The 24,170-nt window shown below is 44.8% G+C and overlaps 2 protein-coding genes across 9 annotated transcripts in view; one reads left to right on the top strand and one right to left on the bottom strand.

Moving 5' to 3' along the window:
• DOCK1 (dedicator of cytokinesis 1) overlaps positions 1-24,170 on the top strand; it is a 493,838-nt gene that overhangs the window by 195,311 nt on the left and 274,357 nt on the right. The gene's annotated exons all lie outside the window — the stretch shown is intronic.
• The window catches only part of INSYN2A (inhibitory synaptic factor 2A), a 58,568-nt gene continuing 37,480 nt past the window's right edge, over positions 3,083-24,170 (bottom strand). For 4 of the 7 annotated variants that reach the window (XM_072804889.1, XM_072804888.1, XM_072804891.1 and 1 more), the window contains 2 exons: positions 21,054-21,125; positions 3,083-5,679 (listed from right to left, as the gene is read on the bottom strand). In XM_072804889.1, coding sequence (XP_072660990.1) covers positions 5,496-5,679; positions 21,054-21,125 — 256 coding nt within the window. In that variant the 3' untranslated portion in view covers positions 3,083-5,495. Of the gene's footprint in view, positions 5,680-14,009; positions 14,125-14,178; positions 15,756-21,053; positions 21,126-24,170 lie in introns of those variants that run through there. The other 3 variants (XM_072804894.1, XM_072804893.1, XM_072804892.1) reach the window with 3 other exon arrangements.

Raw genomic sequence — 24,170 nt, 5'->3', positions numbered from 1 at the left:
AGTATAGAATCATAGATCTTGTGAATGCCTGAAACAGGCCCTAACCCAGAAGCCTCGTGGTAACCTTGCCACAGCGTTGAGATGCCATTTTATCTTCATTCCATTGTGATGTAGTACTCAGGAATAATTGAGTGAAATGCTTAGTTTTATATTGTCCGTTTTCAGAATCTATGTTTCTCTTCTCTTTTGGAAATTTTCAAGTTCTTTGTTATGGAAAATGGTTCTGAGCCGGTTCGGAGTCGTTCTGGGTTAGCTGGTCTTGTCTTGTGTACAGATGGCATGACCTGCCTTCTGGTGGGTGACCCCCTGCCCCTCCCCCCCATGCATGTGTCTTTGCTGGAATAAAGCAACTGTTTACAAAGCTGGGTTGAGAGAAGACCACATGAGTAATCCACAGGGATGTGCCTTCTCCTGTGATATTAGGTGCTGCTGCTTCTCCCAAGTGATGAGATTCACATTCTGTTAACGGGTCCTTTAAAAATGTAATCGAGTGATAAGGCCTTTTAAAGATTTTTCTATGGCCTGAATACCCACCAGAAGACTGGCAATTGCTCATTCACTAAAATGAAAATGTGGGCCTTTTCTAAGGAAAGGTTCCCTTTGGAAAATTCACCAGGAGGGCTTAGGAAAGGGGAAGATGGTGCCTGGACTGTCTCCTTGCTCTTGTGACCAGCACATCTCCTGATTCACTACACCCATGTGACGGAAGTTACTCTGTCTCCACTCTGAGCACCAGCTGTGGGGGACATTCATGGGCCGGGGGTGCGTTTCATCGTGAGAGCAGCATCACTGGTGGGACAGATGCTCTTAGTGAGAACCCAGTGCTTTCTTTGAGCCTTCGTAATTTATAAGAACCTGACACGTTTCTTCACCTGGAAAAGAGTGTAATAGAACTGGCCTCCCAGTATCGAGAGCCCGTTTTACCAAGACTGCTGACCAGTTATTTTCCCAAAGCTGTAATGAACATTCATTTTTGTGATGTTTATTCTAATGGAGTTGAGGTATGAATATGCTTTAAAAAAAATTCTATCCTTAATCTTCCATTTGCAAAAGAAATTAATACATTATAAAAGTTTCAAATGGACGGTGTCTGCGTCTTCTCTATGAGTATCATAAAAAGTGTCTCTAATGGTATGTTTGCTAATAAATCTGCCTAGAAGACTTGTGGCTTGTAGGAAAGCATAGCCTAACAGGCATGCGTGTGTGAGCTGTGATGGCTTTATATATGTTCATTTTTATTTGGTATCGGTACAGCAACACCAACCCTTTTCAAGGTTGGTCACTGACTGTGGATTTACTGCAGAGGAAAGAAACACCACATCATGCCTGAGTAAAATATGTGTGCAGTTCTTGCATATTCATACTAAACCACAAAGGTATCTTAAGTTAATTATCGAGCTACTTAAAAGGCAATGTGCTGCTTTCATAGGACCTTCTCATCTGCCAAAATGTATGCTGCACACCACAGCATGATTAGTTAATACCAATTCACAAAATGGAATGCACTTTCTGAATCCTATAGCTCCTCCAGTAAATAAATTGGCCGCACACTTATCTCATGCCAAATGTGCCAGTGATAGAGTTTTTCTAGATAAAAGGAGATATATCAGTACGGAAAGCAGCTGCTGTGATCTTTAGGTGACACTGCGCCAATGAAACCGCCTTGCTTAGTAATCAAGTCAAATTTTACTTGCTGATAAAAACGCTCCCGAGGGCCAGTCCACTCGCGGTGGCTTCATCCATGCGCCGTGCTGTTCCAGATGGCGTGGAATGGACACGCTCACAACCCGGTTCTTGTTGGTTTCATCTCCTCTCTTCTACAAAAGGCACAAAGCAGGCACTTTGATTTGATGCTGTGTCGTCTGAGTTGTAATCCAGGATTGTGTACCTCAGCTCTGCTGTGCCTACGATCCCCCGCGCAGGGAGAATGGCTTTTTCAGGCAGCTCTTGGTTACTGTCTGAGGCTGGAGGCAGCGTGGTGCTCCTGAGCTTCCAGAATTCTGACCGCATGTAAGCCCCACCCCAGGTCTCCCCAGCCAGGGACACCTCGCCAACCCTGCCCACATCCTACACCCTTTGCGGATTAGAAAGGTTTTCCCACACCTTGATTCCCTCCCCATTTACACTCCATGGGGGTTGGGGGAGGACCTGGGATCCAAGGAGCAGATGCAGAGGCCCTGGGACCTCTCCTTGTATGCCAGTCGCAACCAGTCACTTGGAAAGTATGCACGAGGCAGGATGCCCCTTCCTGTATCTAGTTAGTAAGGGGAGACCTCTGAGGCAGCACCAGTAGGTGGTTCAGAGTGAGTATAGAATGAGACCTGGAGAATTATTATTTCCCAGATGCTTCAGGCTGGAGCACGGGGTCTTCCTCCCTACCCTGCACGCAGGTTACTAACACCCATCCCTTCTTTCCTTTCCCTGGTGAGTGTATGAGGGCAGCAGAGCCTCTGTCTCAGCTTCACTGGTCCTACCATCCTATTAGTGCAGACAGCAGGAAAGGGGGTGGTGACGTCCTCTGGCTTCCAGGCAGACCCCTGTTTTGGGAGAGGGCATGAGTATTGAGCTGGTCTTTGCCAAAGAGTGGGTGCTCAGCCCAACTGGGGTGTAGGTCTTTTACCCACACTCCCCACCTCCCCTCAAAGAAGAAGAAGGAGATGGCCCATCCCCTGGGGCTGGGAGCCTGCTTAGTGGCTGATTTAGAGAGAAGCTGTCTCCATGGGGCCATTACAAGATTTGGCATGGGTACACTGATGAGTTCCCTTGTCTCTCTGAGGTTCTTTAAAAATTGCACGGAGTTAGCCAGATCCTGCTGTGAGCCGCTATGGTACTTTGTGCCCTTAAAAAGTCTCCCTGTCCTCCTGGTGGCTGAAGCCTCTGTCAGGATCCATGGTCTGGTAATTCCAGCCCTGCCCCCTCCCGCCAGGCCTGGTGAGCCTGCAGCTGCCTGACCATCATCTTGAAGATTGGAGAAAGCTCTTTTAAGCCCCAACATCCTCCTTTATTATTCTTTTCTGAGATTACTTCTACTGATTCCCAAATTCTCGAGACCATGAAATGAGTTTAAGAGCCACACAAAACATTACCTTTGATTTTTTATTTAAAAATTAATAAAGAACTTAGTGACAAGTATCATAATTTAATCTCTATACGTAATGCCATGTGTACATCTACATATGAGGGAACACTGTACTTTTTACCTCGGTTTTGTATCAAAGTTTTTTACTTAAATCTTTCTAAGAGAAGAATCGGCATCTGTTAGTGACACATTGCAATTAAACTATGAAATGATTTTGAAAATATTTTTTTTTCTATTCTGAAGATACTCTTATTTTTAAATAGGGATTAGGTTATCTTCAGTTTTCATTTTGACTCTGAAAATTTTATTTATTTTTTTGGTCTAGACTGCTTTCAAACAGTGATGTCAGTTTACTAGGATGCCCTCTTGTTGAGACAGATTTATAGCACTAATTGGAAAGCTGCTAACACCCTTATTTCAATTCACTGAGATAGTCGGGATTCTTAAAACACAAGGGGATATAACTTGTTGCAAACAGTTTTATAACTTCAGTTAAAAACAGTATAAAATACATGAAACACATTTTTTTTGAATTTTTGTCTACATGAAACAATTGCACTTCCTTCAAGGTACAGGATCAACGTGTCTAGCCTTTTCCTCGCACAAAAATATTTCTCAATTCTGTTTAACTAATATTCAAGGATTTCTATCCTCATGTAGTGTTTCCACAAAAGATGTGTGTTTTTCTTTTAATTAAAGCATACATCTGCAGTATAGTGTGAGTAACCCCCAAAGGATGCTTACATGATACACTCTTCATTTTTATCAAGTCCAGGTCTGACTGCTGATCACCAGGTCCTCGTAGAATCAAAACACTTAGAACTAAAATAGATTTGCTGTTGAGTCAGGAGGAAAACACATGGCAAGAAATAGCTCCAATGTGAAAAATGCAGGTAGAGATCCTTTTACCAAGGGCAGCCACTTTGTTTTTGGCATCTAATCAATGAGATGTGCATGTCAGCACTAGATTAGATGTGAGACTTCTGGACAGAAACGTGAAGACTGCATTTCCTGGTATGTTCACAAACTATTCAAAATTTAAGTCATACAAAAAAAAGGCAAAATAAAATTCCCTATCTCTTATAATGTAAAGCAGAAAGTTGATAGACCAAGTCATTTGTAGATGAGGGGCTTTTGATTTCTATAAAAAGATACTTGCAAAGGTGCAAAAGAATGAGTGGAAAAATAAAGGAACTAAGATTTATATTGCAATGTGTAATCAAAAGAACTCTAAGTGTCACTGTTTATTTAAAAAATACCTAAAAACGTTTGATTCACAGCTTTCCCCTAGGTATGTCATTGAGTACAACTTACTAATACGTTAAATGTAGGTGACGTTAAGTTTGTTTGTTGGTAGCAGCTAAACTAAACACGCGGTTTCTCTTTGAGATGGTCGGGTCTTCCACAGTTGTTTCAGAGCAGAACAGGTTGTATCAAACGTCCGGTCGTGCTTTTCGTGATGAACCGTGTCTCAAAGATTGATCCACAGAAACACTTTCCGGTGGCAGAGAACACCTGTGATTTATTGGTGACTGTATTAACCATTGTGTATCTCTATGTGTGTTTTCAAATTCTTGCCAGAATTTATCATTTGGCCTTTGGGTACCAAAAGATTAAAAATGAGATCTAAGAAAGCTTAGTGTCCAATAGCTCTGACCCTGTCAACTTGCAGTGATTAAAGGCATGTCCTGACTTTGGGGGACTCCTGGCTGCTGGCCATTTGGAAAATGAGCAGTAAACATGTCGCAGGTCTGGAGATGAAGAGAATGCTGTTTGAGGTGTCAATGTGACACTGAGATGTGGTCACTTGGCTTAGCGCTACAGCACATGAAGGCAAATATACATATAGTCACATTTTAGAGATTATTTATGGTCTCCGACCACTTGAAAAAATTGTGCTTTCTCCAGAATTTGATGTGCTGAAAATTGCACTCGCCCCCTGCTTATTTGCAAAATTAAACATAAAAATGAAGTCCTTTGCAAACATAAGGCTTGCTTTTTCTTCTCATTATTTAAAAAAAAAAAAGGCTTGAAAATAATTATGAGTTTTAGCTGTGTACAGAGTGACAGCCCACCCTCTCGTGAGCTGATAACGTAACACTTGCCGATCTGGGGGGTGGGGTGGGGGCATAGAATTTTTTTTTTTTACTTATCATCTTTGACTATATAAGCTTCATTTCAGAGTTTACATCCCACATCCGTGAACTGCAAAGAACAGCTGGCAAGGTGTGACCTTTACTACCTTGCTTCTGAAGGTCATTATCTGTTGGTACAAAGGCCTTTTTGGTAAGCAGGGTGGGAAGTGGGAGGCGCCCGAGCCAGCCATGGCTCACTCGATCCTGTTCATTTTGGAAAAGGATTTACTTAACTCCAGTGGGTTTTAAAGACGGCCTTTAGACTCCACACGCCATGAGTTTTAAAGAAACCAGAGTTTCCATCTTCCGTGCTTTTTAGATTCGGGTTTGGATTTTTGCTTGGGAGTAGCGGAGTAGGGCTCCTGAGAGTAAGGCGAAGGTGCAACCTGAGTCTCCTCAAAAGGATGGAGTTTCTTCAGAACTGGCTGGAGCTTGTCTTCTTGCTGCTTAAAGTCCAGCTCCACACTGGGAAGAAGAGAGAGGGGAGAATTTAGTGCTTGATCTTTCATATATAAAGATCCCTCTTAGTGACTGCAAAATGTGGCAACATCCTACCAGGGTGATGATCGTATGCATTGTGTTTATTATGAAATTTTATGGCTCAGTTGTAAGTAGTCAGCTCTGATCTGTTTGAGCTCTGTGTCACTGTGAACCATCTCAGATAGGTTCATTTTCTTTGAGAATAACTTACTTGGCTTTCGTGGAGAGCCTTTGAAGTTTTATTTAATGTATTCAGTTGGTGTCAGAGTATATAATGTGTTTGTTGTAATGAAAAAGATGACATCCGAATAGCCCTTTTGCTTGTCCGTAGACTGCACACACGTGCTTCACAGAATAAACAGGTAACCAAAAGTATGAGTGTTCAGGGGCCGTCCAGACACAGATAGAGCAGGGGTGGGAAAGCCCTGTGCCCGTGCACCTTTTCACAAGATCAGAGAAATCCACGGATCTCACCTCAGACGGTTGTGGCATGACATGACCTTGGGTTATGTTCTTATGAAATCTCATTGCCTACCAAAATGGTAAGAGCCACGATATCCAACCTCAGGGAGATTAGCGTGTTTATAGAGTCAGTGCCATTGAACATCACTCAGTTGTGATCAGAGACAGGTTTTTAAGCAAGAACACAGTGTTTGGTGAAAATAACCAAACATCGTAATGACATTGCTGAAGCCAAAGTGTGCAGACATGTAGCCATGTGGAAGGACCTTCAGCAGTAGTGATGATGTTTGTGTTAGAATGGCAGGATTCAAGGCAATTTTTTTCTTATGAAATTTCTCCATAGAATACTGCAGCTTGCCTGGTGTCCTTCCTGTTCTTCGTGGCCCATTGTTGGATCCCCTAACTTCTAGAGGGTCCCCTTGGCCTTTGGGATGGAACACCCTGGTCCAATGACACTTTCTGTGATGGTCCCTGTAGTGATGAGCCTTGCCTCCCTTCTTACCACCCCCATTCCCTGGTTATTTGAACATGAGCGCTGCATCACACCAGGCCTCCAGAGAATTCCGCCCTGTGTTCCTTCCATGTCTGGTCTGGATGCCGACTAAATGTCAGTAGATTTCAGTAAAGGCTCAGCAGTGATGATAATACATGAGCTCATAACATTTTATATCTAGTAGAACCGTAAACCATTTATAAACATGAAATCCTATTGATTTAGAGAACCATTAATCCTAGCCAAATTTTGACATTTTGGAAAGACAAAACAGCAAAGCTGTATTATCCGGAGTTTTAAAAACAAGTTCAAGACCCATCTAATGGACCATTTTATGTCTGAAATCCACTGTTCCATTTTTCTTATCATCGAAGACTATAATAGTACTGGAAAAATTAAAAATATTGTCAGAGAAGTTTATGGCTAGTTAACCCCTGCTCCCAAAACAAGAATTATTTTTTTTCCCCTTCATTTCAAAGGGCCTTTTTGAGTTATGCTGCAGTTTATAGGAGGCAGAATGAAAACCTCGTGAACTCGTGCCTTGCTAATCGAGAACACGTGATCACGCAGGCACAGTTCCCCTGCAGGGGAGTTGCAGACGGTGGAAACCTGCATGTATGAACCACGAGCACAGTTACGCGGTGCGGTGGGAGGGACAAGGACCCACGCTGCCTTTCTTCTTGTTTCTCTGGGGGGCTGTGGGGGCTCTGACAAGTCCCTGCCCCTTTCTTAACGTTCAGGGTCCCTAACTTCAAGGGGTATAATAATGACTGGCCTGATGATCTCCCTGAATTATGGTGAGGATTTCCGACCCCCACTCCCCGCTAAGAAAAATCAGTGAAAAACTTTATACTAAACTATAAGATGCAGTTCACATATTACTTAAGCCTTATTATCTGTTGATCACTCACCCTGTAATGGGAGCAAGAGCTAGCAGTGATAAAGATGCCTATGGAGGAATTCTTCTGCTTGGACCCTTAACGAGGAGAACCAAGGACCTTGCAGTCAAGTTTGTGAGACATTGTGGTAGCCACCACGGTAGGGTAGGTACCAAAGGGTAATTTTATCAGGTGCTTGGTTAATCCTGGAAGCGTGCTTTCCAGATCATAACCACCGCAACAGTTCCAGGTAGGTTTTGAGTTATTAGATTGGCAGGCGGGTGCTGGCGTTTCCTAGGCTAACAGTACAATTCTGGGTACCTGTAATTATTGAATTCCCATTAAGCCGCTACATTGGGAATCCTGTTATTAACCAATTTATCACACCGCGGAACCATGTAATCACAGAGTAATCTAATCTGAGTTCTTGTTAACAAAATGACTCGACTCTGTCTGTCGAGTTGATTCTTGTTTGCCCTCCCCCGTTACTGAGAAGCTGCCCTCAGGAGCAGCAGTAGGAGCAGGCTTCTTTATGGCAGGAGTGTGTATGGGCCACCATTGCCCGTGGGACAGCCCCTGCTGGGGCTGGCAGTGACCTTGAGCCATGTCCCTCCCTCCCCTCCTGTCACTCACAAGTGCCAGTGCATCTGCCTGTGAGACGTGTGCCCCGGCTGTCAGACACATGATGTGTATCACTGTGTACACTCTTTTCCTCTGGGGGCCTTTGGTCATTATGGAAGGAACACACCAAGTCACCGGGTTGATTGGAAGCAGACAACTGGCTGGAGAGGGCAGTGTCTGAAGGTTAGTAGTCTGGCCAACTCTGGCAGACACAGAGCAAAGGTCCCTTTAGTTAAGAAAGGAGCACCTGCTGTCCTGGCTAGAGCAGAGGACTGGGACGGAAGCTACCACTGGACACAGGGCGCTTTGACTCTATGCACAGACCCCTTCGTCCCCCGAGTTACCCAAACAGCGCCAGGGGAGGCTGCCCTCACTCTGGGCTCTGCCGCCGATGCTTGCGTGACACTAGGTATGGGGCGAGGGCCCAAGCATGCTGCCTGGCAGCGGTGTAGTGGGGAAGTGGTCGCCACTGCTGCTGTCTTTGTGGCTCTTACCTTTCTCCCTGCCTGAAACACCTGTCCTTGCTGCTGGCGTGACTGGCCACTCCTCATCCCTTTGTCCCCCTAGGTACCCATTTTTTCCTCATTCTCTAGCCACCTTCTGACAGATCCTCTAGCACCATGCCTTTCTTTTCGCCTTCTCTGCCTCACCACGAATAATTATTTGTTTCTGTATTATTTTGCCTCCATCCCTCAAATGCAGGTGCCGGGATTGGCGGGCGGGATATTGTCCCACCCCCATTCCTAGGACTTACACAGAGCTTGGATCATGGCAGTTGACTCTGTAATATTTACTGAATTAAACAAATGAGCACAGAGCCTTAAAAGACAGATTCTCCTTGGCTTTGGTCCCACTTGCCCTGGGCTGCTCTGGTCGGCGCCATAGCCCATGCCCTCTCTCTCTTCCCATGCTGAGCCCACTCCTTAGCCCAGACAAACAAGGCTTCTCCTGGAAGAAGTTGGTGGGCCCACTCCAGGTGGAATCTGGCCCAGCTCCATTCTATCAACTTAATTGAAGAAGATGGTAAAACATTTTCTGCAGCACACACAGACCAGGATCTTTTTGGAGCTTGGTCCCTGTACTTCCAGTTCCTACTTCTATTTTTCTGGAAGAGTCTGCAGTAGGATCTTGGAAGGACTGGATAGGATCGGTAGGGGGCTCATGAGTGGCCAGCTGTTTGCAAACTCTGCTCAGGGGAACTTAGGAGTGGCATTTTATTCTTCCCGTGGGCTGGAGGCCCTGGTGGTGTCTTCCCCTCTGTCAAAGGTGACTTGCCTCCACCATGCAGTTTGGTTCTGCTTCCCCAGCTCAGAGACTTCTCCTCTGGTGGACCGAACAGATGAGAAGGTTTGTATTGCAAGTCTGAGCTGTAGACCTCATGACCCTTCAGGACCTGTGGGGGTTTAAACAGCTCCCCGTACCCTCCAGGGCCTGTGTGCCCAGCAGCACACACGAGGCCGGACGCTGCTGATGCCGCCACCCATCTCCTGCAGGCGGGGGCTGGTGTTCGTGATGCACTGTCGTGGGGAGACGTGCATGATGCTGAATGCTGTGTGTCAGGAGGATAAGCAGCCTGGAAAAAGTCCTGACTCTTGAGTTTCAAGACCGAAAGGGGCCGGAGCCAGGCCAGCCTTACCTGTGCTCCGTGTTCTTAAATGCCTGAACAAAACACAGGCTGCAGCTTGTGCTGGGAGACACACGATGCCCAGAAGTCCCGGGGCTGCATAGGAGGCATAGCTCCCCAGGAGCTCCTGTTACTTACCTTGACGTCTCTCCTTTCCCTGCATCCCCTTCTCCCTTCAGACAACCAAACCATTTGACCGAATGCTTTGTGTTGAGAACACCCTGTGAGCTGAAGGCGCGCCACGGTGCTATTGCAAAGCCATTTGCCGAACTCCCCGTGACTCACTGTGGTAAACAATTAAAGCGGCGGGCCGTAGATTCAATTTCTTGGGTTAGTCTTTTTCTCTTTTAAAAATGGGAGTCTTAGGATGGAGACTTTTTTTGCAAAATTATTATTCAGTACATTTCCAAAGAAATAAAAATCTGTCCTCAGTCTCAGGCTGCTCCGTCAGCTGGCACCCCAGCTTTGTTCTCTTCCTGGAGGCTCTGCTAAGGCTTTATAGTAACACCTCGTCCCCTCCTCTTCCCCCACTCGCTTTGCCTTTGCAGAGGAGTGTGGTTGTAGCTTCTCCAGTCGGTGCTCTGCTCGCTTGATGCTCCTATAAATACTTGGACCCTGCCACAGTTTCTTTAGCACGCTGTCGCCAACTCCTCAAGTTAATTTAAGGGGAATGTAGTTAAAACATCCCTTTCTTCAGTCCTCTGTGTGCAGCCGTTAGGAGTTAAAAAGCAAGTGAGTTGGGCTCCCAAGCACTTGTGTTTTCCGCAGTGGAGGAAAACCTGGAACCTCAGATTTCTCCAGCTTCGGCCACCTCGGCGGGCTCTGTAGATTGCAGAGCAGGAACGTCTGTTTTTAATTCTCCCTGAATTGGATCACTGAGTTCCCCCGGCGCTCTCTGTGGCTCTGACTGACTCACGCTCGGCCACTGTGGATAAATCATCTCACCTATGGGGACCTGAGCTTGCTGGGTCGTGAAACAATAGTGGAGATATGCTCTTCCCCCACATGGGGGTTCTGCGGCACATCCTCGAGTGCAGGGAAACAGCACAGCGTGGGGTGCGGTGGCTCTTGCTGTGTAGATCTAGGTGGGACAGACCGAGTTCCCCGAGGTTCAGCGCTCCGTGTCTAGGGCTGGAACCTGGCCGGCTCCGTGTCAGCACCACGGACAGCTCCACCGCTCCGAGGGACCCTAAGGTTAGGCTCCGAGTTGGAGGCTGGCTGTTGCCCTTGCAAGCTGGGTGAACTGAGGCAAGTCTCTTCCTCCTGGGCTTTGATTTCTGTACATGACCCTGCCCATGCCTCCAGGTAGTTGAAGAACTGGGACCCCAGACAGCCATCATACTCTTCCCAAATCCATCTCCACTTGAATATTTGAGGGGCACCATACATCCAGCTTGTCTCCAATCAAATCTTTCCTTGGGCCCGCTGCCCTGTCCTCCCAAACGCAGCCAACATTCGTCCAGGTGGCCAAGCTTGCACCTTGGCATCAAGCTCCACCAGTTCTTTTTGCTCGATCCCACCACCCGCATCGGGGGATTTGCCCTCTGCAGGCTCCAGCATCCTTCCTCTTGGGCCAGCCACCACTACCCTTTTCGAAACCTTCAGAAGTTAGTCCTCTGACCACTCAAACAGCCCAGCAGTAGGCCTGCTTTCTCCCTCTCCCCCTCCTCTGTCTCCTCGCTCTCCCCTTCATTCTCTCCCCTCATCCCCATCATTCTCTCCCCTCTTCCTCCCTGTCTCTCCCCTCTCCCCCCTTTCCCTCCTCCTCATCTTTCCCCCTCCCTCCCTGTCTCTCCCTCCTCCCTGTCTCTCTCCCCTCCCCTTCATTCTCTCCCCTCTCCCTTTCCCTCTTCTCCTGCTGTCTCCACCCCTCCATCTTTCCCCTCCATCTCTTTTCCCCCCTCTCCCCTCTCTAACCCATCTCCCAGTTACCTTCCAGAGTCACCTTTGGAAATCCTGAAACTCCTTGGCACAGTCCTGCTCATCCTCCAGCCTAGCTCAGGTCACCTCTTTCTGTGGCGTTTCCAGAATAACCACACCTGCCCGCTCTCTGTCCTGTCCAGACTCTCCTCATGCATGGTTGTCTCCCCATCTTTACTAGAGCGAGTCTATCTCACATTGGATTGTAGCTGTTTTTTCTCATGACTGTGAACTCATTGAGGGACAGACCCTATTCTTCTGTTCAAGATGCAATGAATAGTGTCCGGCTCAGAACTTGCTTTGTTACTGAACTGAAATAAACAGATGAACTGGACCCAAACCCCCTCACTTCTTATCTCTGCAGAATGCTGTTCTTTTATTTTATATTTTACCATCAAAATGAATATACGTATATAAAATATGTCTATGTATTATATACCTATGTTATGTATTATCTGTGGATCCCATTCCACTAGTTTCAAATAGTAATAATTTGTATTACCAGCTTTTAACACTTTGAACATAGAAATGATTCATCATAACTTTAGATCCTTCTCTCACCATTATTTCACATAGTAGGTGCATAATTCAAGTTTATGGAATCACTATAAGATATAAAATACCAGAAGTAGATGAGTATTCAATAATATTAATGCCCAGACTATAAGATCTCTCCCCCTTCCCTGCTATGCTATGGCAAGGAAATTATGATTACAGTTATAAAAACCAATACACTAGCCTGTTGTTGTAGCTATAATTACATTGTTATTGTTATTAGTTAGTGACTTTTCTGAACGGTTATATATCCTGACCACACTGGAGAACAGTCCTCCTCTTTGGTGCTTGGCTAAGCTCCATCCTTGGTCTCCATCTTATCTTTGAGTTCCTCTGGAATACAAATAACTAGTCTGGCACCCACGCCTTCTCGAAGTGCCTGAGTTTGTGGGCTGGCCAGATGCACCAGGATCAAGGAACCACGTGTTAGCTTCCCATAAATTGTACCGCAGAGAGGTGAAAGTGGAAAAGACTTCAGCTCTATTTATAACCTCCACCCATAATAATTTCTTGAGTAGGAAAGGGACCGGATCACTAACAAGAGTGTCACATGTGTATTAAGCATCTCCTATGCCACACTCCTGGCCAGCCACAAAGAAGCTACATAGTAATTACAAGAGTACAATAACTATTAAATGCAGCCTGCCACTGTGCTGCTGTCTCTGGCCCCACCGAAGGCCATGAGTTTTTTGTTTTTTTGTTTTTTTTTAATCTTTGGGCAAGGAGTGCATTGGAACTGCAGTTAAAAGGAGAAAATAAAAAACTCTTCAAAATTGGTTGTAGTGAGTCCGGCAAGTGCCGGAATGGACCACTAGGTTAGGTTACTGAGGGTTGGCCAACACCTTGGACTGTCACTTCATCTGCTCTTACCATTTTCAGGATGGGCACAATTCTGCTAGGAGGCAAATGACTTCCTAGGGTCATAGTGCTGGAGGTAATATGCAAAGCAGCCCGACCCCCTGGGCCACCAACCCAGGACTTGAATTCTAGATGCTCCAAGGAGCTCTCCCTCTATTGATCTGAGCTGAGCTATGCCATCTGTGCTGATAGGAAGCAATGAGAGTCGCATCACTCAGACCGGAAAACCATTAGCTTCTTGTGCGAGTCCTCTGGTGTCACCAGTGACCATGTAAATCCTGGGCTCCCCACTCAACCCCCAGGGATGTGGTGTGTAAGAGAGGAGCTCTTTCAAGAGGGCTGATGGGAGAGTCTGTCGTGTGGTCTTAGCAACCAATATCCTCTCTAATCGCCACGTTCCCTGTGGAATTTCAAATGATCTAACTCAGGCATTGTGGTAGGAACCAAGTCCTGCATCTGGCCCCTAAAAAAAAAAACAACACTTCGTATTCATGTAAAAATGAATTACATCCATTTTCTCATGATACTGACAGTGCAACCTCCTCCCAAAGGTTTGGGACATCGGTGATGCCTCCTTAATTATTACCTCTGGGTATAACCAAGGGTGAGGGTTCTAAGAGGAGGGTGATCAGTGTAATCAACCTTTCTTTGCTGAATACATTTTAACTAATTGCTTAAAAACAATATGTTGAGATAAGTAGTTGGTTTTCAGTTTTCTAATCTCTAATACATATCAGAGTTCCATGTTAGAATGAAGGTGTTGGTATTACAAAAGCCTAAATCCTTGTATATTGGGGAAAAAGAAATAATGTATTTTACAAATTCTGATGGAATGGGAAAAAACTCTGATTATTGGCTTTGGGAATTTTCAAGGAGAATTCTGAGGTCTGTTAAATCTTCTGTTCTGACTTTTAATTTACTTTATTAAAAAAAAAAATACTTCCTTATGCCAGAGTCATACTATGTAAGGTATTACCCTGGGACTCCTTCCTGTCATCTTCCTCCCATACCATCATTCACTGTAAATACAAAGAACAGAACACTAAATATTAGACAAAAGGCTAATTTCCTCCACATCAGTTCATGTTGTTAAAGAACTTAATATGCACAAGTGGCAGTAATTAGAGCAGGACTGGAAAGAGCACTTCCACTAAGAGATAATCACTAAATGACAAAGGCTGCAGAGATCTCACTCCAAGTGGGCTCTGGACAGGCTAGACTTGGCACCATTTCTGCATACAAATGCAATTACCTCTCTTAACAATAAGACTTCATTAGTCGTGAGGCTTTCAGTGCTGGTGGCTGTCCTGATCATGCGTCACCCTCACCAGCTCTTTGCAGTTTGTGCACTACACCAGAATCGGTAAAATTTCCATGCACAGTTTTATTTAGAATCTTTGCATCCTTATATTCTGTGCTCTTAATGGCGATGCAATGAATTACCAAGGACGATATGAGGAAGTGCCACCCGTTACTTCTGTGGATTCCTCCTACCATCTCATATAAGGGTAATTGATTCATCTTCCCTGAAATCCTCCAGTCATTTTGGAAACAAACGTGCAGAATTTAGGAACTTCCTGCCAGATGAGCAGTCAGGGATCGTGAGGTCCCAGAAGGTTCCCAGATGCTGTAAAGATGAGTGTGCACATGCGGTGAGGCATCCCCTTCCGCCCCTGGGGAAAGTCTGGCTGTTTCTCTCCTTGGTTCCTGCCCCTTGTTCCTGACTCTGTAGCCTGGGGGATGGGGGTGGGCTCTAGAGCACATGACTGAACCCTCCCCAGCATGCTGTCCTTCCCAGATGATCCCACCACCTGTGAGTTGGCCCCCTCCCAGGTCAGGCATCCCTGCTTCCTTCAACTTTATCTGTCTTTTGTCCTTGTGTCTGTGGCACACACCATTCCAGCAGAAGGTTCTCCTTTGTCAGAGCTCTGCTGTTGCAGAGTCATAGGGTAGCGGGTGTACGTGGGGTTATCTTCAGCCAGATTACCGACTTCTTTCCATCTCCCAGTGACTGGGGTGAAGCCTCCCATTTCCTAGGCATCCTAGTGAAAATGCTTGCTGCAGAAATGCCTATAAGCACCGCATGGAAAGGGCTTGGGTATTTAATCAAAATGATTGGTTGAAATCCTGCCCATGCTTGACCATCAGTGGATCATATCAAATGACAAAAATAGGACATAGACAACATGGCCTTAAGATCCCCCTCCCTCAGTGGGACTGAAAGCAAAGCAGACCCTCAACATTCCTGTCCATACAGATTCCTGTCCCTTTCCTGGTCCCCCACATAATTAGTGTACCTGGAGGCCAGCTGTGTGGTGGCCTTGATGTGTGGAAATGGAGCATGTGTAGGCAGCGTCCTCCTGGAGGGAACAGTAGCATCAGGGCTTCTGACTAATGGTGGGAATTCTAACACAGGGAAATTTTAAATTCTGGTAAAGATCCTATTTAATGAATCCAAATCAGCATCATTATTACCTTTTAATTTTGCTCTCATTCTCAAAAGCCTTAGAATTGAGGTTGGCACGTGCTGTTTTCATAAAAACGTACAGATTTGAATTCAAGCCATTTTGTTGTGGTATTATTTTACGAATTAACCACTTCAATAAAGGAGGGAAATGGTGTATTTCATTGTTCCTTTCTGAAACACAATCTGAAAAGGTGAATCATCAGTAGTGTGACTCATCAGATTCGTCTGACAAGAGAATTAACCAAGATAGGCTGGGTACAAAGCATCTGAACTGCTTATGAGCAAATATTATATTAGTAATTTATCCTTAAAACATTTTCTGAAATAATTACAGCATATTGTGACAGGAAATATGGATGATTAGCCAGAAAAGTTTTACTAAAGAAAACTGAAACCTGTATTTCTGTTAATCTTTTTTCATGCCAAGATGGTCTTTCATTAGAAATTCATTGTTGGTCCAGATCACAATCCAAGGGATGTCATCTTAGGAAAAAATGTAATCATGTCAACCACTTCAAAATTCCCGATTATGGGAAGTGTTACTTTTGATGTTGGAGGTTTTAGTGGACCAGCGAGCAGGGCCAGCTATTGGCTGCCCAGGAATGGTTGTTGGGCTCTACATAAATCTGATTTGCTAACGCAGGGATGGATGTTACTTGGTTGAGAAATGCCTTGTGACTGTCCACACTTTTCCTTCCATGTATACTTTCTGTGGAAGCTCAGAGTCCTGCAGTAAATCGCTTGTAAATCACTCAGTCAGCAAGCTTTCAGAGCTGGAAGGGACCTATCTGATCCTTGTGTGCTGTTGTTCCACGTGACTTTAGAGATTTAGTGGCCACCCTGACAAAGAGAGAGAGGGTGGGGGTACCTCTGGGGCACCTGGTGCCTGAGCAGCAGGCTCTCGTAGGCTGATGGTACCAACCTTTGGCTTGTGGTACTGGCAGCCTTTTCCCCTGAAATTGCTTCAAGACCTTTTGTCCTTTTGATGTTTCTTCCAAGTTTTGTATATTTCCACGACAGACTTATTTTTTACAGAGAAATATGTACCGCCGCCCATGGCAAAGGTACACATTTATTATAGGACCGTGTTGATAAAACTGCAGGCAGCCAGGTCTTGAACACGGCACCCTTTGCATCTCCCTGGGCCAAGTGTTACTGGAAACACAGTGGATTTTTATGCTGTTCGGAGAGGGTAATTGGGTTTTGAGTGAAAAGTGGTGTGTACATGCAGGACAGGGAGGGTCAAATTCATTGACCTCCAGGGCTCTCTGCCTACCAGCGAACAGGCACGACAAATTGCAACATGTGGCTATAGCAGCCATGATGGCCTCTTGTGTGCTCTCAGTTTCTGGGATAACCACTGTCTTTTGGGATCTAAAAATTTCTTTATTTTGAAACTCCTTTAACCTGTTCAGTCTGGAGGTTCGCGAGGCACCTCATGGGAAAGACCAAGAACAGTGGCTGAGATGGTGGTATGGGGACTGAGGTCTAGGATGCAGGCGCTGGTATCTGAGAGCTCGGGTGCCAGAGCCACACTTGGAACCCGCTGCAAGGACCCTGTCCTTGAGCTACCTCGGTGATGGGGCCCTCTCTCTACACAGTTGTGTGCAGGAACTGAAGGAGGATTTGCTTGCAAGTTTCCTTGGTGAGAAGAAATGGCCTTAATAAATCATAAAGCCTCTGAAATCTGTGCCCTCCCTTTGTCTCACTTCTCAGATATTATGGCTGCCCATGTGCACTGTGACCGGGTCCCCCGAACAGGTGATCTCTCCTGCATAAGGACTATGAGTTCTGAATGCTTTTCTACCAAAGAAACCTCTGTTCTTCATGAAGCATTTGGCATTTGAGGATTAAATCATAGGGCTGACCGGAAACTGAGAAGCCACCTAGCTGAATTCCTCCTTGATGTCCTTTCTCTTTTGACAAAAGGGAACCCTCCAATAGGGAAGTCATGTATCAACCATTGCCAGCCATCAGGGCAGTCTCGGAGAGATGCGAGTCTTCAAGGAGCCAGACCAGTATCCTTTTATCATTGTAGGTTACTCTTTGGTATTCAGACAGTATGACGGAAGCCCCCTTGGTGGCTGTCCTGAGTTAACTACAGAGAAATATGTGGTTCCCCCGTGACACAACTGATGCCCACACAGGCCATTGCTCCTGCTGAACAGGCTTCCTGTAGGTGACTTCCTGTAGGGTCGCCTACAAACCCTTTATTCTTATTCTGCTGCTGAATGCTCACCAAGAGGATCTTGTGTTTGGATCTGTTTAGGTCATTTGTGCCTATCACTGAAATGATATCATTTATTTGAATGTTGCATAAATCAACGTCATAGGACATAAACCAACAACGTAGAACTTAGGCAAGAGAGAATTATTTCTGTGAGTTAGGTGCTTTGAACAGAGTAGGGTGTGACCAGATATCAAGTGTGAAAAAGGTACAGGCAGTCAGGATCTAGAAGTGTGAAATCAGATTCCCCCAGCAAGGTGGTTCATGGAAAATCCCTTGGAACTTGAGTGGGGTGCCCATATTCATAGAAAACATCTGGGTTGCCCTTCAAAAGCCTGGCATAACTTTAAATCAGCTAATTGTTAGATCTCAATCTATATGAGTCAGATTAAATTAATAGGTTAAGTGTGTGATGTCCCTTTTGACTGGCTTTTCAGTGAGTTGACTGGAAGTGAGCTCTCACCTGACTTACCATCCATGAAGCTCAGAAAACTTGGGTCCAGGGTCAATAACCAGCGTACCGAGTGTTACATTTTTTGTTGACCTGCAACCTTGTGTGAGTTAGTAACAGTTAAATTTTAGTGATTACTAATGTAAAGTGACTAAAAATTGGGAACGGAGCTTGATGAGCTGTGGTGTTCAACTTGGTAGTGATACTGAGATCCTTATTAATGGCTGGAAGTCTAGAGGCAGCGGGAGTCCAGCTGAGATGTTGTTCTTAAGCCCTTCTAGAATAACATCTGTTTGCAGCACAAGTTTGGGGGTTGGGGAGTTGGTGTTGCCATCACTCTGACAGGAGAGATTTTAAAATGCTTTCCTGAACAAGGGATCTCACATTCCAGTTTTTCTAGTACCACCTCTCCAGGGATGTTTGCCTCATTTAGAGAAGGGGCTGGTGGGGGGGGGGAGGGGGTGTGCCTGGCTCTGGAGGGTCCTCTGGGGCAGCTCCTGAAGATGCACACCAGCACTCTAGCAATCCCTGCAGTCGCAGATCTGACGACAAGGTCACTGTGAGGGGACGTGCATTGTCCTTGTTTTGCAAGAGGTAACCAAAATGATCACTGTGGCCCAGTCCCTCTCACTGGTGAGTCTTTGCTCAATTTGGGCAATTTCCTGTGGTTCTGAGACATTCACAGATCTTTCAGAAAGTGGGCCAGGAGCTGGTGTACTGGGGTTCGTGCAGAATGTTGGTTGAGCCAATTCTAAATTGCAAGCACTCAAAGCTAATTCCTGAAAAAGACAAATTTCTGTCCTTCACGGGCTTGTTAAATCACTTTTAATATCACTTTTAATGTAAGTTACTTCTGGATTTAGAGCTAAATTTACTTAAATTACTTCAGTTACACTGGAGAGTGCCCTAATAAATTCTTTTTTCAATCACCCACAAAATGTTAAATGGGTTTGTGCTCATCAAGCTCACTGTGAACCTTCTCTGAAAATCTTGGTGCACTTCTGCTCTGTTGCATTAAAAGGCTGGGTGAACCACGGCTCCCAGAGTAACAGAAGCTAAATAAATAGTGAGGGTATATGCCAGGCCCTTTACGGTCTTCACTTCTTTTCCTAATGACTTATATTAGCGAAGGGTTATCTTGAGTCAGAGTTACATCCCCTCACTGTTGATTCTTAGTTCTCTTCCACAATATGAATTTAGTGAAAATATTCCTACTAAGCAACTTCTCTGATAAGTAGATGTCTCTGAGGAGGTGATTTGCAATTTGTGGGAGTTCTTGACAAAACTTGCCTGGGCGCTTGCTTTTCACCTCTTCTTTGTTAAAGGTGGGAGGATAATCCAGCAGCTTGGTATGCTGGGCCGGGGCTCCTGCCGGGGTCCAGGCTGCCTGCGTACTGCCAGGAGGCGGTAGCAGCTGGCGTGTGCCTTTTACAGACCTTAACCTGGTGATGGTTCCAGCAGGGCGGGCTTTGTCAGTCTCAGAGGGATCAACAATTTGGACGGGATGAATTCCTGTGGTGGGGCTGTCCTGTGCTTTACAGGATGTTAGCAGCGCCTCTGGCCTCTACCTACTAGATGCCAGTGGCACCCCCCTAGTTGTGACAGCTAAAAACGTCTCCCTCCAGACCTTGTCAGATGTCCCCTGGAGGCTAAATTGCCCTTTGTTGAGAACTTCCACAGTAAGGAATGTGCTAGTGTGACACCTGGTGCTCATGTCTGCCTTGACCCAGAAGATGTCACCAAGTGACCCAACTCTGCTTTTAAACAGTCTAAGTCCCATCCTGGATGTTCTGCTGGGCTGGAGATGTGTGATGAGCCCAAGAATGTGTCAAGCTTTTTGCTACATTGAAGACATTTACACCCTCTCCCTGTCTCTACCTTGTTGATCAGAGAAAGGGGACTTTGAAGATCTTTTTAGAAGGTGTATTTTGTTGGGCATGGGTCGGGGGAGAGGAGCGATGGGAGGTCTTTTATCCATTTCTAGATATAGAACTATGCAGTGAGAATTGTTTTTGATAATTGGGTAAGTCAACTGTAATTGTCCTTCAGCCTTAGGTTTTAAGCAGCGAACTAAATCATAGCATCTCTTAACTGCTCTCGTGTGGTTTTGTGAAAATTATATTTCCGAAAAGAAAACAGGCAGTCACCTCCCTGAAAGTTGTGACAATATCTGAAAATCCTAAATTTCCACAAGAAGCCCAATGTGGTTTTTCCCTATTGAAAGTTTGTGCTGAATTCTTGTTGATGCAAGCAATCTAAACAAACTTTAAATTAAAAAAAACAAAAACAAAAACGTGATGAACAACAGCTGTAGGGATTCTAGACTGGGGATTATGTCCCAAGGGATGCCAGTGCCACAGTCTTTGTGAGTTCCTAAGGAAATAAATTACACGTTTGGTCCAAGCAGCCTGGGTTCTTCCGTGGTATTCCTAGTGCATCCAGTGTGGTTTGCAGTCTTTGATCTATACCATCTGAAGGACTTAGCTTTCATAGCTTTGCTAGAACACACAGTACAGTGCTCATGGCTATCGATTCTGAGAAAACAAGCCATCAAACTTATACCGGTTTTTGAAACCACTAAGATGCATTTGCAAGATAAATGAGTTCAAGCTCTCCCTCATCCTGGGATCATACACCTGGGGTTGAGTATTTAGGAGTAGCTTAGAATTATGGTCAAGTAAAGCCCTTTACTTTGTGTCTGATATAATCATCCCAGCATGGCCCCCAATGATTCTTGCATCCGTGGGTAAACATCATTTGTCACTCATAATAGAAAAGTGGGAGGAGGAGAACGTTAACATACCTATAGATAATACATGCACTGTTCCTGCATGTGTCACAATTAGCTGTGTCTTGCCCAGTCCGATATGAAAGCCTACAAGATAAGAACAGGAGAGCATTACAAGTGGTGGCTGGTGGTCGCTGGCTGTTATAGAGCAGACACCTCACATCAGATGCTTTCCCAATGCCATTGCTTGTCATGGTGATGGAAACTGATTAATGTGTGTTTCCCATTTTGCTCCTGTCTGCATTTATCATACAAAACCAATGCAACGTCTACAGCTAAGATGATATTTAAAATAAATCCAGAATGTGAACGTAAGCTACTGGATGAAATAGATAATCTGATTTTGCTAAAAGAGAACTTGGGATGTTTCAGTGAAGCTCTGTGTTTATGGTATTTTGAAGACACTTTGAGGGAAGACCAATGCCAGATATGTTGACTCCCTGGCTTAACTTTGCCCTACAACCTCTCACTGCAGGTGAGAGTACATGTCTGCAAACTTCAGTTCATGGGCTGAATCCTATCCCTCATTCTGACTTTGTCCCCCAAGAATGGATTTTACATTTTAAATGGTTGGGGAAAAAGGGAGAAAGGATAATAATATTTGGAAACTGTGTGCATTAATGAAATTTAAATTACAGCGTCCTTAAATATTTTGAGAGTAAAAAATATATTGAACATTTTTTTCATAAATATCTACACATGGTATCTTCCATTTTTGCTTCTTGGTTTCCAGATTCCAGATATTTATTCTCTGACTCTAGAAAGAAAACAATTTGCTCAGCCTTGTGGCAGAGAATCCTAGTGCTGCTGTTATGCCTTCCACTGACCTTGTCTGGCTCTATTATCTGTGAGATCTATCAGTCCTATGAGGCCACACAGGTTTGCTTTTTGGGGGGAGTGGGTGGCAAGGTTACTTTCTTCCTCCTTAAAAAATAACCTTAGAGTATTTTTTGGAGCATACTGTGGAAGGTTGAGTACCCTAAAACGTTTGACTATTTCTTGGCCCTCTTGCCTCAAGAAATTAGCATTAGAGGTGGTTTTATGCTCTTTCTTCTAACGACTTCAGCTGACCTTTCTTCCCTGATATTTTTAACAGCCAGGCATAGTTTTTCCGAATATTACTTTGTACCCAGGGGCAAACATGATAACCACAGTCTGTTAAATTTGTGGCAGAAGAAAAGCTTCCATCTGAATTGGCTTATGTACACTGAGGGGATAAATTTACATTTACATAGAATCACTCAACATAGTAATAGTGTGCACAGAAGGTTTTCCGTCAACATCAATAGTCAGTATTTTTATCACCTTCACTGTGTAAACTTTTCTGGTATGCATCATGGATTTCGAATTGAAAATAACTTTTGTTTTCCTCATTATATTTTGTTACATAAACATTTGACAAAAAGATTTCCCACTCAATGTCATGTTGTCTCAGTGAGCTTTGGTAAACTCAGGACTTGACCTTTGAATTCTGTGCATTTTACTTAATCAAGTGACCATATCCTGCCTTAAGGTGCTGCTGATCATCGCCTGTGACCTTAGTGTATTTGGGTGAGGATTGGAATCGTGGTGTGGCGGCTTGTGTGTTGATCTTTGTCCACTATCACTCTCTGCATTGGGCTCCTTTGGAAATGCACGTCTCGCATTTTACTCTTCCCTTGGCTTAGTCAGTAGAGAGGAACAGCCAAGAGCTTGTGCATCACAACCTCCCCTTTCTCTTCACTGGACATGGCCACTTTTTTCCTTAGACTTTTCCTCTTGTTGACAGACCCCCAAGAGTCTCATGTACCTTCCCACCTGGCTCCAGATTTGTCAGACCCATTCCAGGGTTCCCCTGTGTCATGACATCGACCATTTTCCATTCTTCCATGCCTTACATATGTACAAAGGGACTTTCTCCATTTGGCATATTCTCCCAAAGCTTGCCCTAAGCTCCTTTCTGACTGAGGTCATTTTTGTACAATATCATGCACAACATGTGAGCCCGTGTCTTAGCAGTGACTAGGCTGGTGCAAAACATGTCACACTGTTAGGCTGGGTTGCAGATGAGGTAGTGTTTTGCTTTTGTGTTGCATGAGCATGTGCTAACCACCTACCAGGACAGCTGTTTATAGGTGCTAGTCACATTCCAAAGGTGAGGCTTTTAAAAGAAAGCAGGTAGCATCAGAGACATTTCTTAGCCCTTATCTGAGGGTCACTCTTTCTGGAGTCTGAGGAGAATATGAATTTCAAACTTGTAGAACCTTCCCGTCTTAGACCTCAGGACAGAGCTCTATTAAGCCTCATCAACACCAACACTCCTTACTTGCCCAATATCCTAGAGTTCCCAAGTGTCTCACATTAGAGCCTTGAGCCTTCAAATTAATTATGGTATCCTCATTTTAAAGAGAAGAATACAGTAACATTTCAGGGCCAGGATCTCATTATTCTTAGACCCCAGGCTTCTGATTCTCTGTGATGCCTGCCTTCTACCTTGGGATTCGTATTCGGCACTATGTATAATTGGCAGCTTGGGCTAGTCAATGAATCCAGCAATGACAGGACAAGGGCTTTAGGTACCAGAAATGCACAAGAGGACTTTCTTTACAGGACCTTGGCATTTTTCAGTTAGAAATTGCTTTTTAAAAGCATTTTCTGAAAAGACTCTATTCTAATCCCCATCTAAACACACACACACACACATATTTTTTAACACTATTACAGTCAGTAAGTAAATAGCTATTAAGTGCCTATTAAGTGTTAGACATTATTTGGCTACCGAGGAGACATTTTTGAATAAGACACAGTCTTTGTCCTCACAAAGCTTGCAGTAGAGTGGCAGAGGCAGACAAGCAACACATGAACACATGGATGGATGCATTGGATGAATGGGATGGGCAGATGGATGAATTTTGATAACATTGTGTTAAGGAAGGGTTGTGGAGAGGTGGCTTTAGCTAGCAGACTGAGGACCCGGATTCTGAAGCATGACCTTGATGATAATAAAAGAAGTGAGTCATCTGAAGATCCAGGGTGGAGTGGTGCAAGCAGGAGGACCATCACATGTGAACATCTTGCAATGGGAATGATGTTGGCATGTTTGCATGACAGAAAAAAAGGCTGGCATGGCTAGAACAGATGTTGCATAATGGA

The sequence above is a fragment of the Canis lupus genome, chromosome 29, assembly GCF_048164855.1.
Source record: "Canis lupus baileyi chromosome 29, mCanLup2.hap1, whole genome shotgun sequence".
NCBI classification, from domain to species: Eukaryota; Metazoa; Chordata; class Mammalia; order Carnivora; family Canidae; genus Canis; species Canis lupus.
This window is presented reverse-complemented; position numbering and strand designations above follow the sequence as displayed.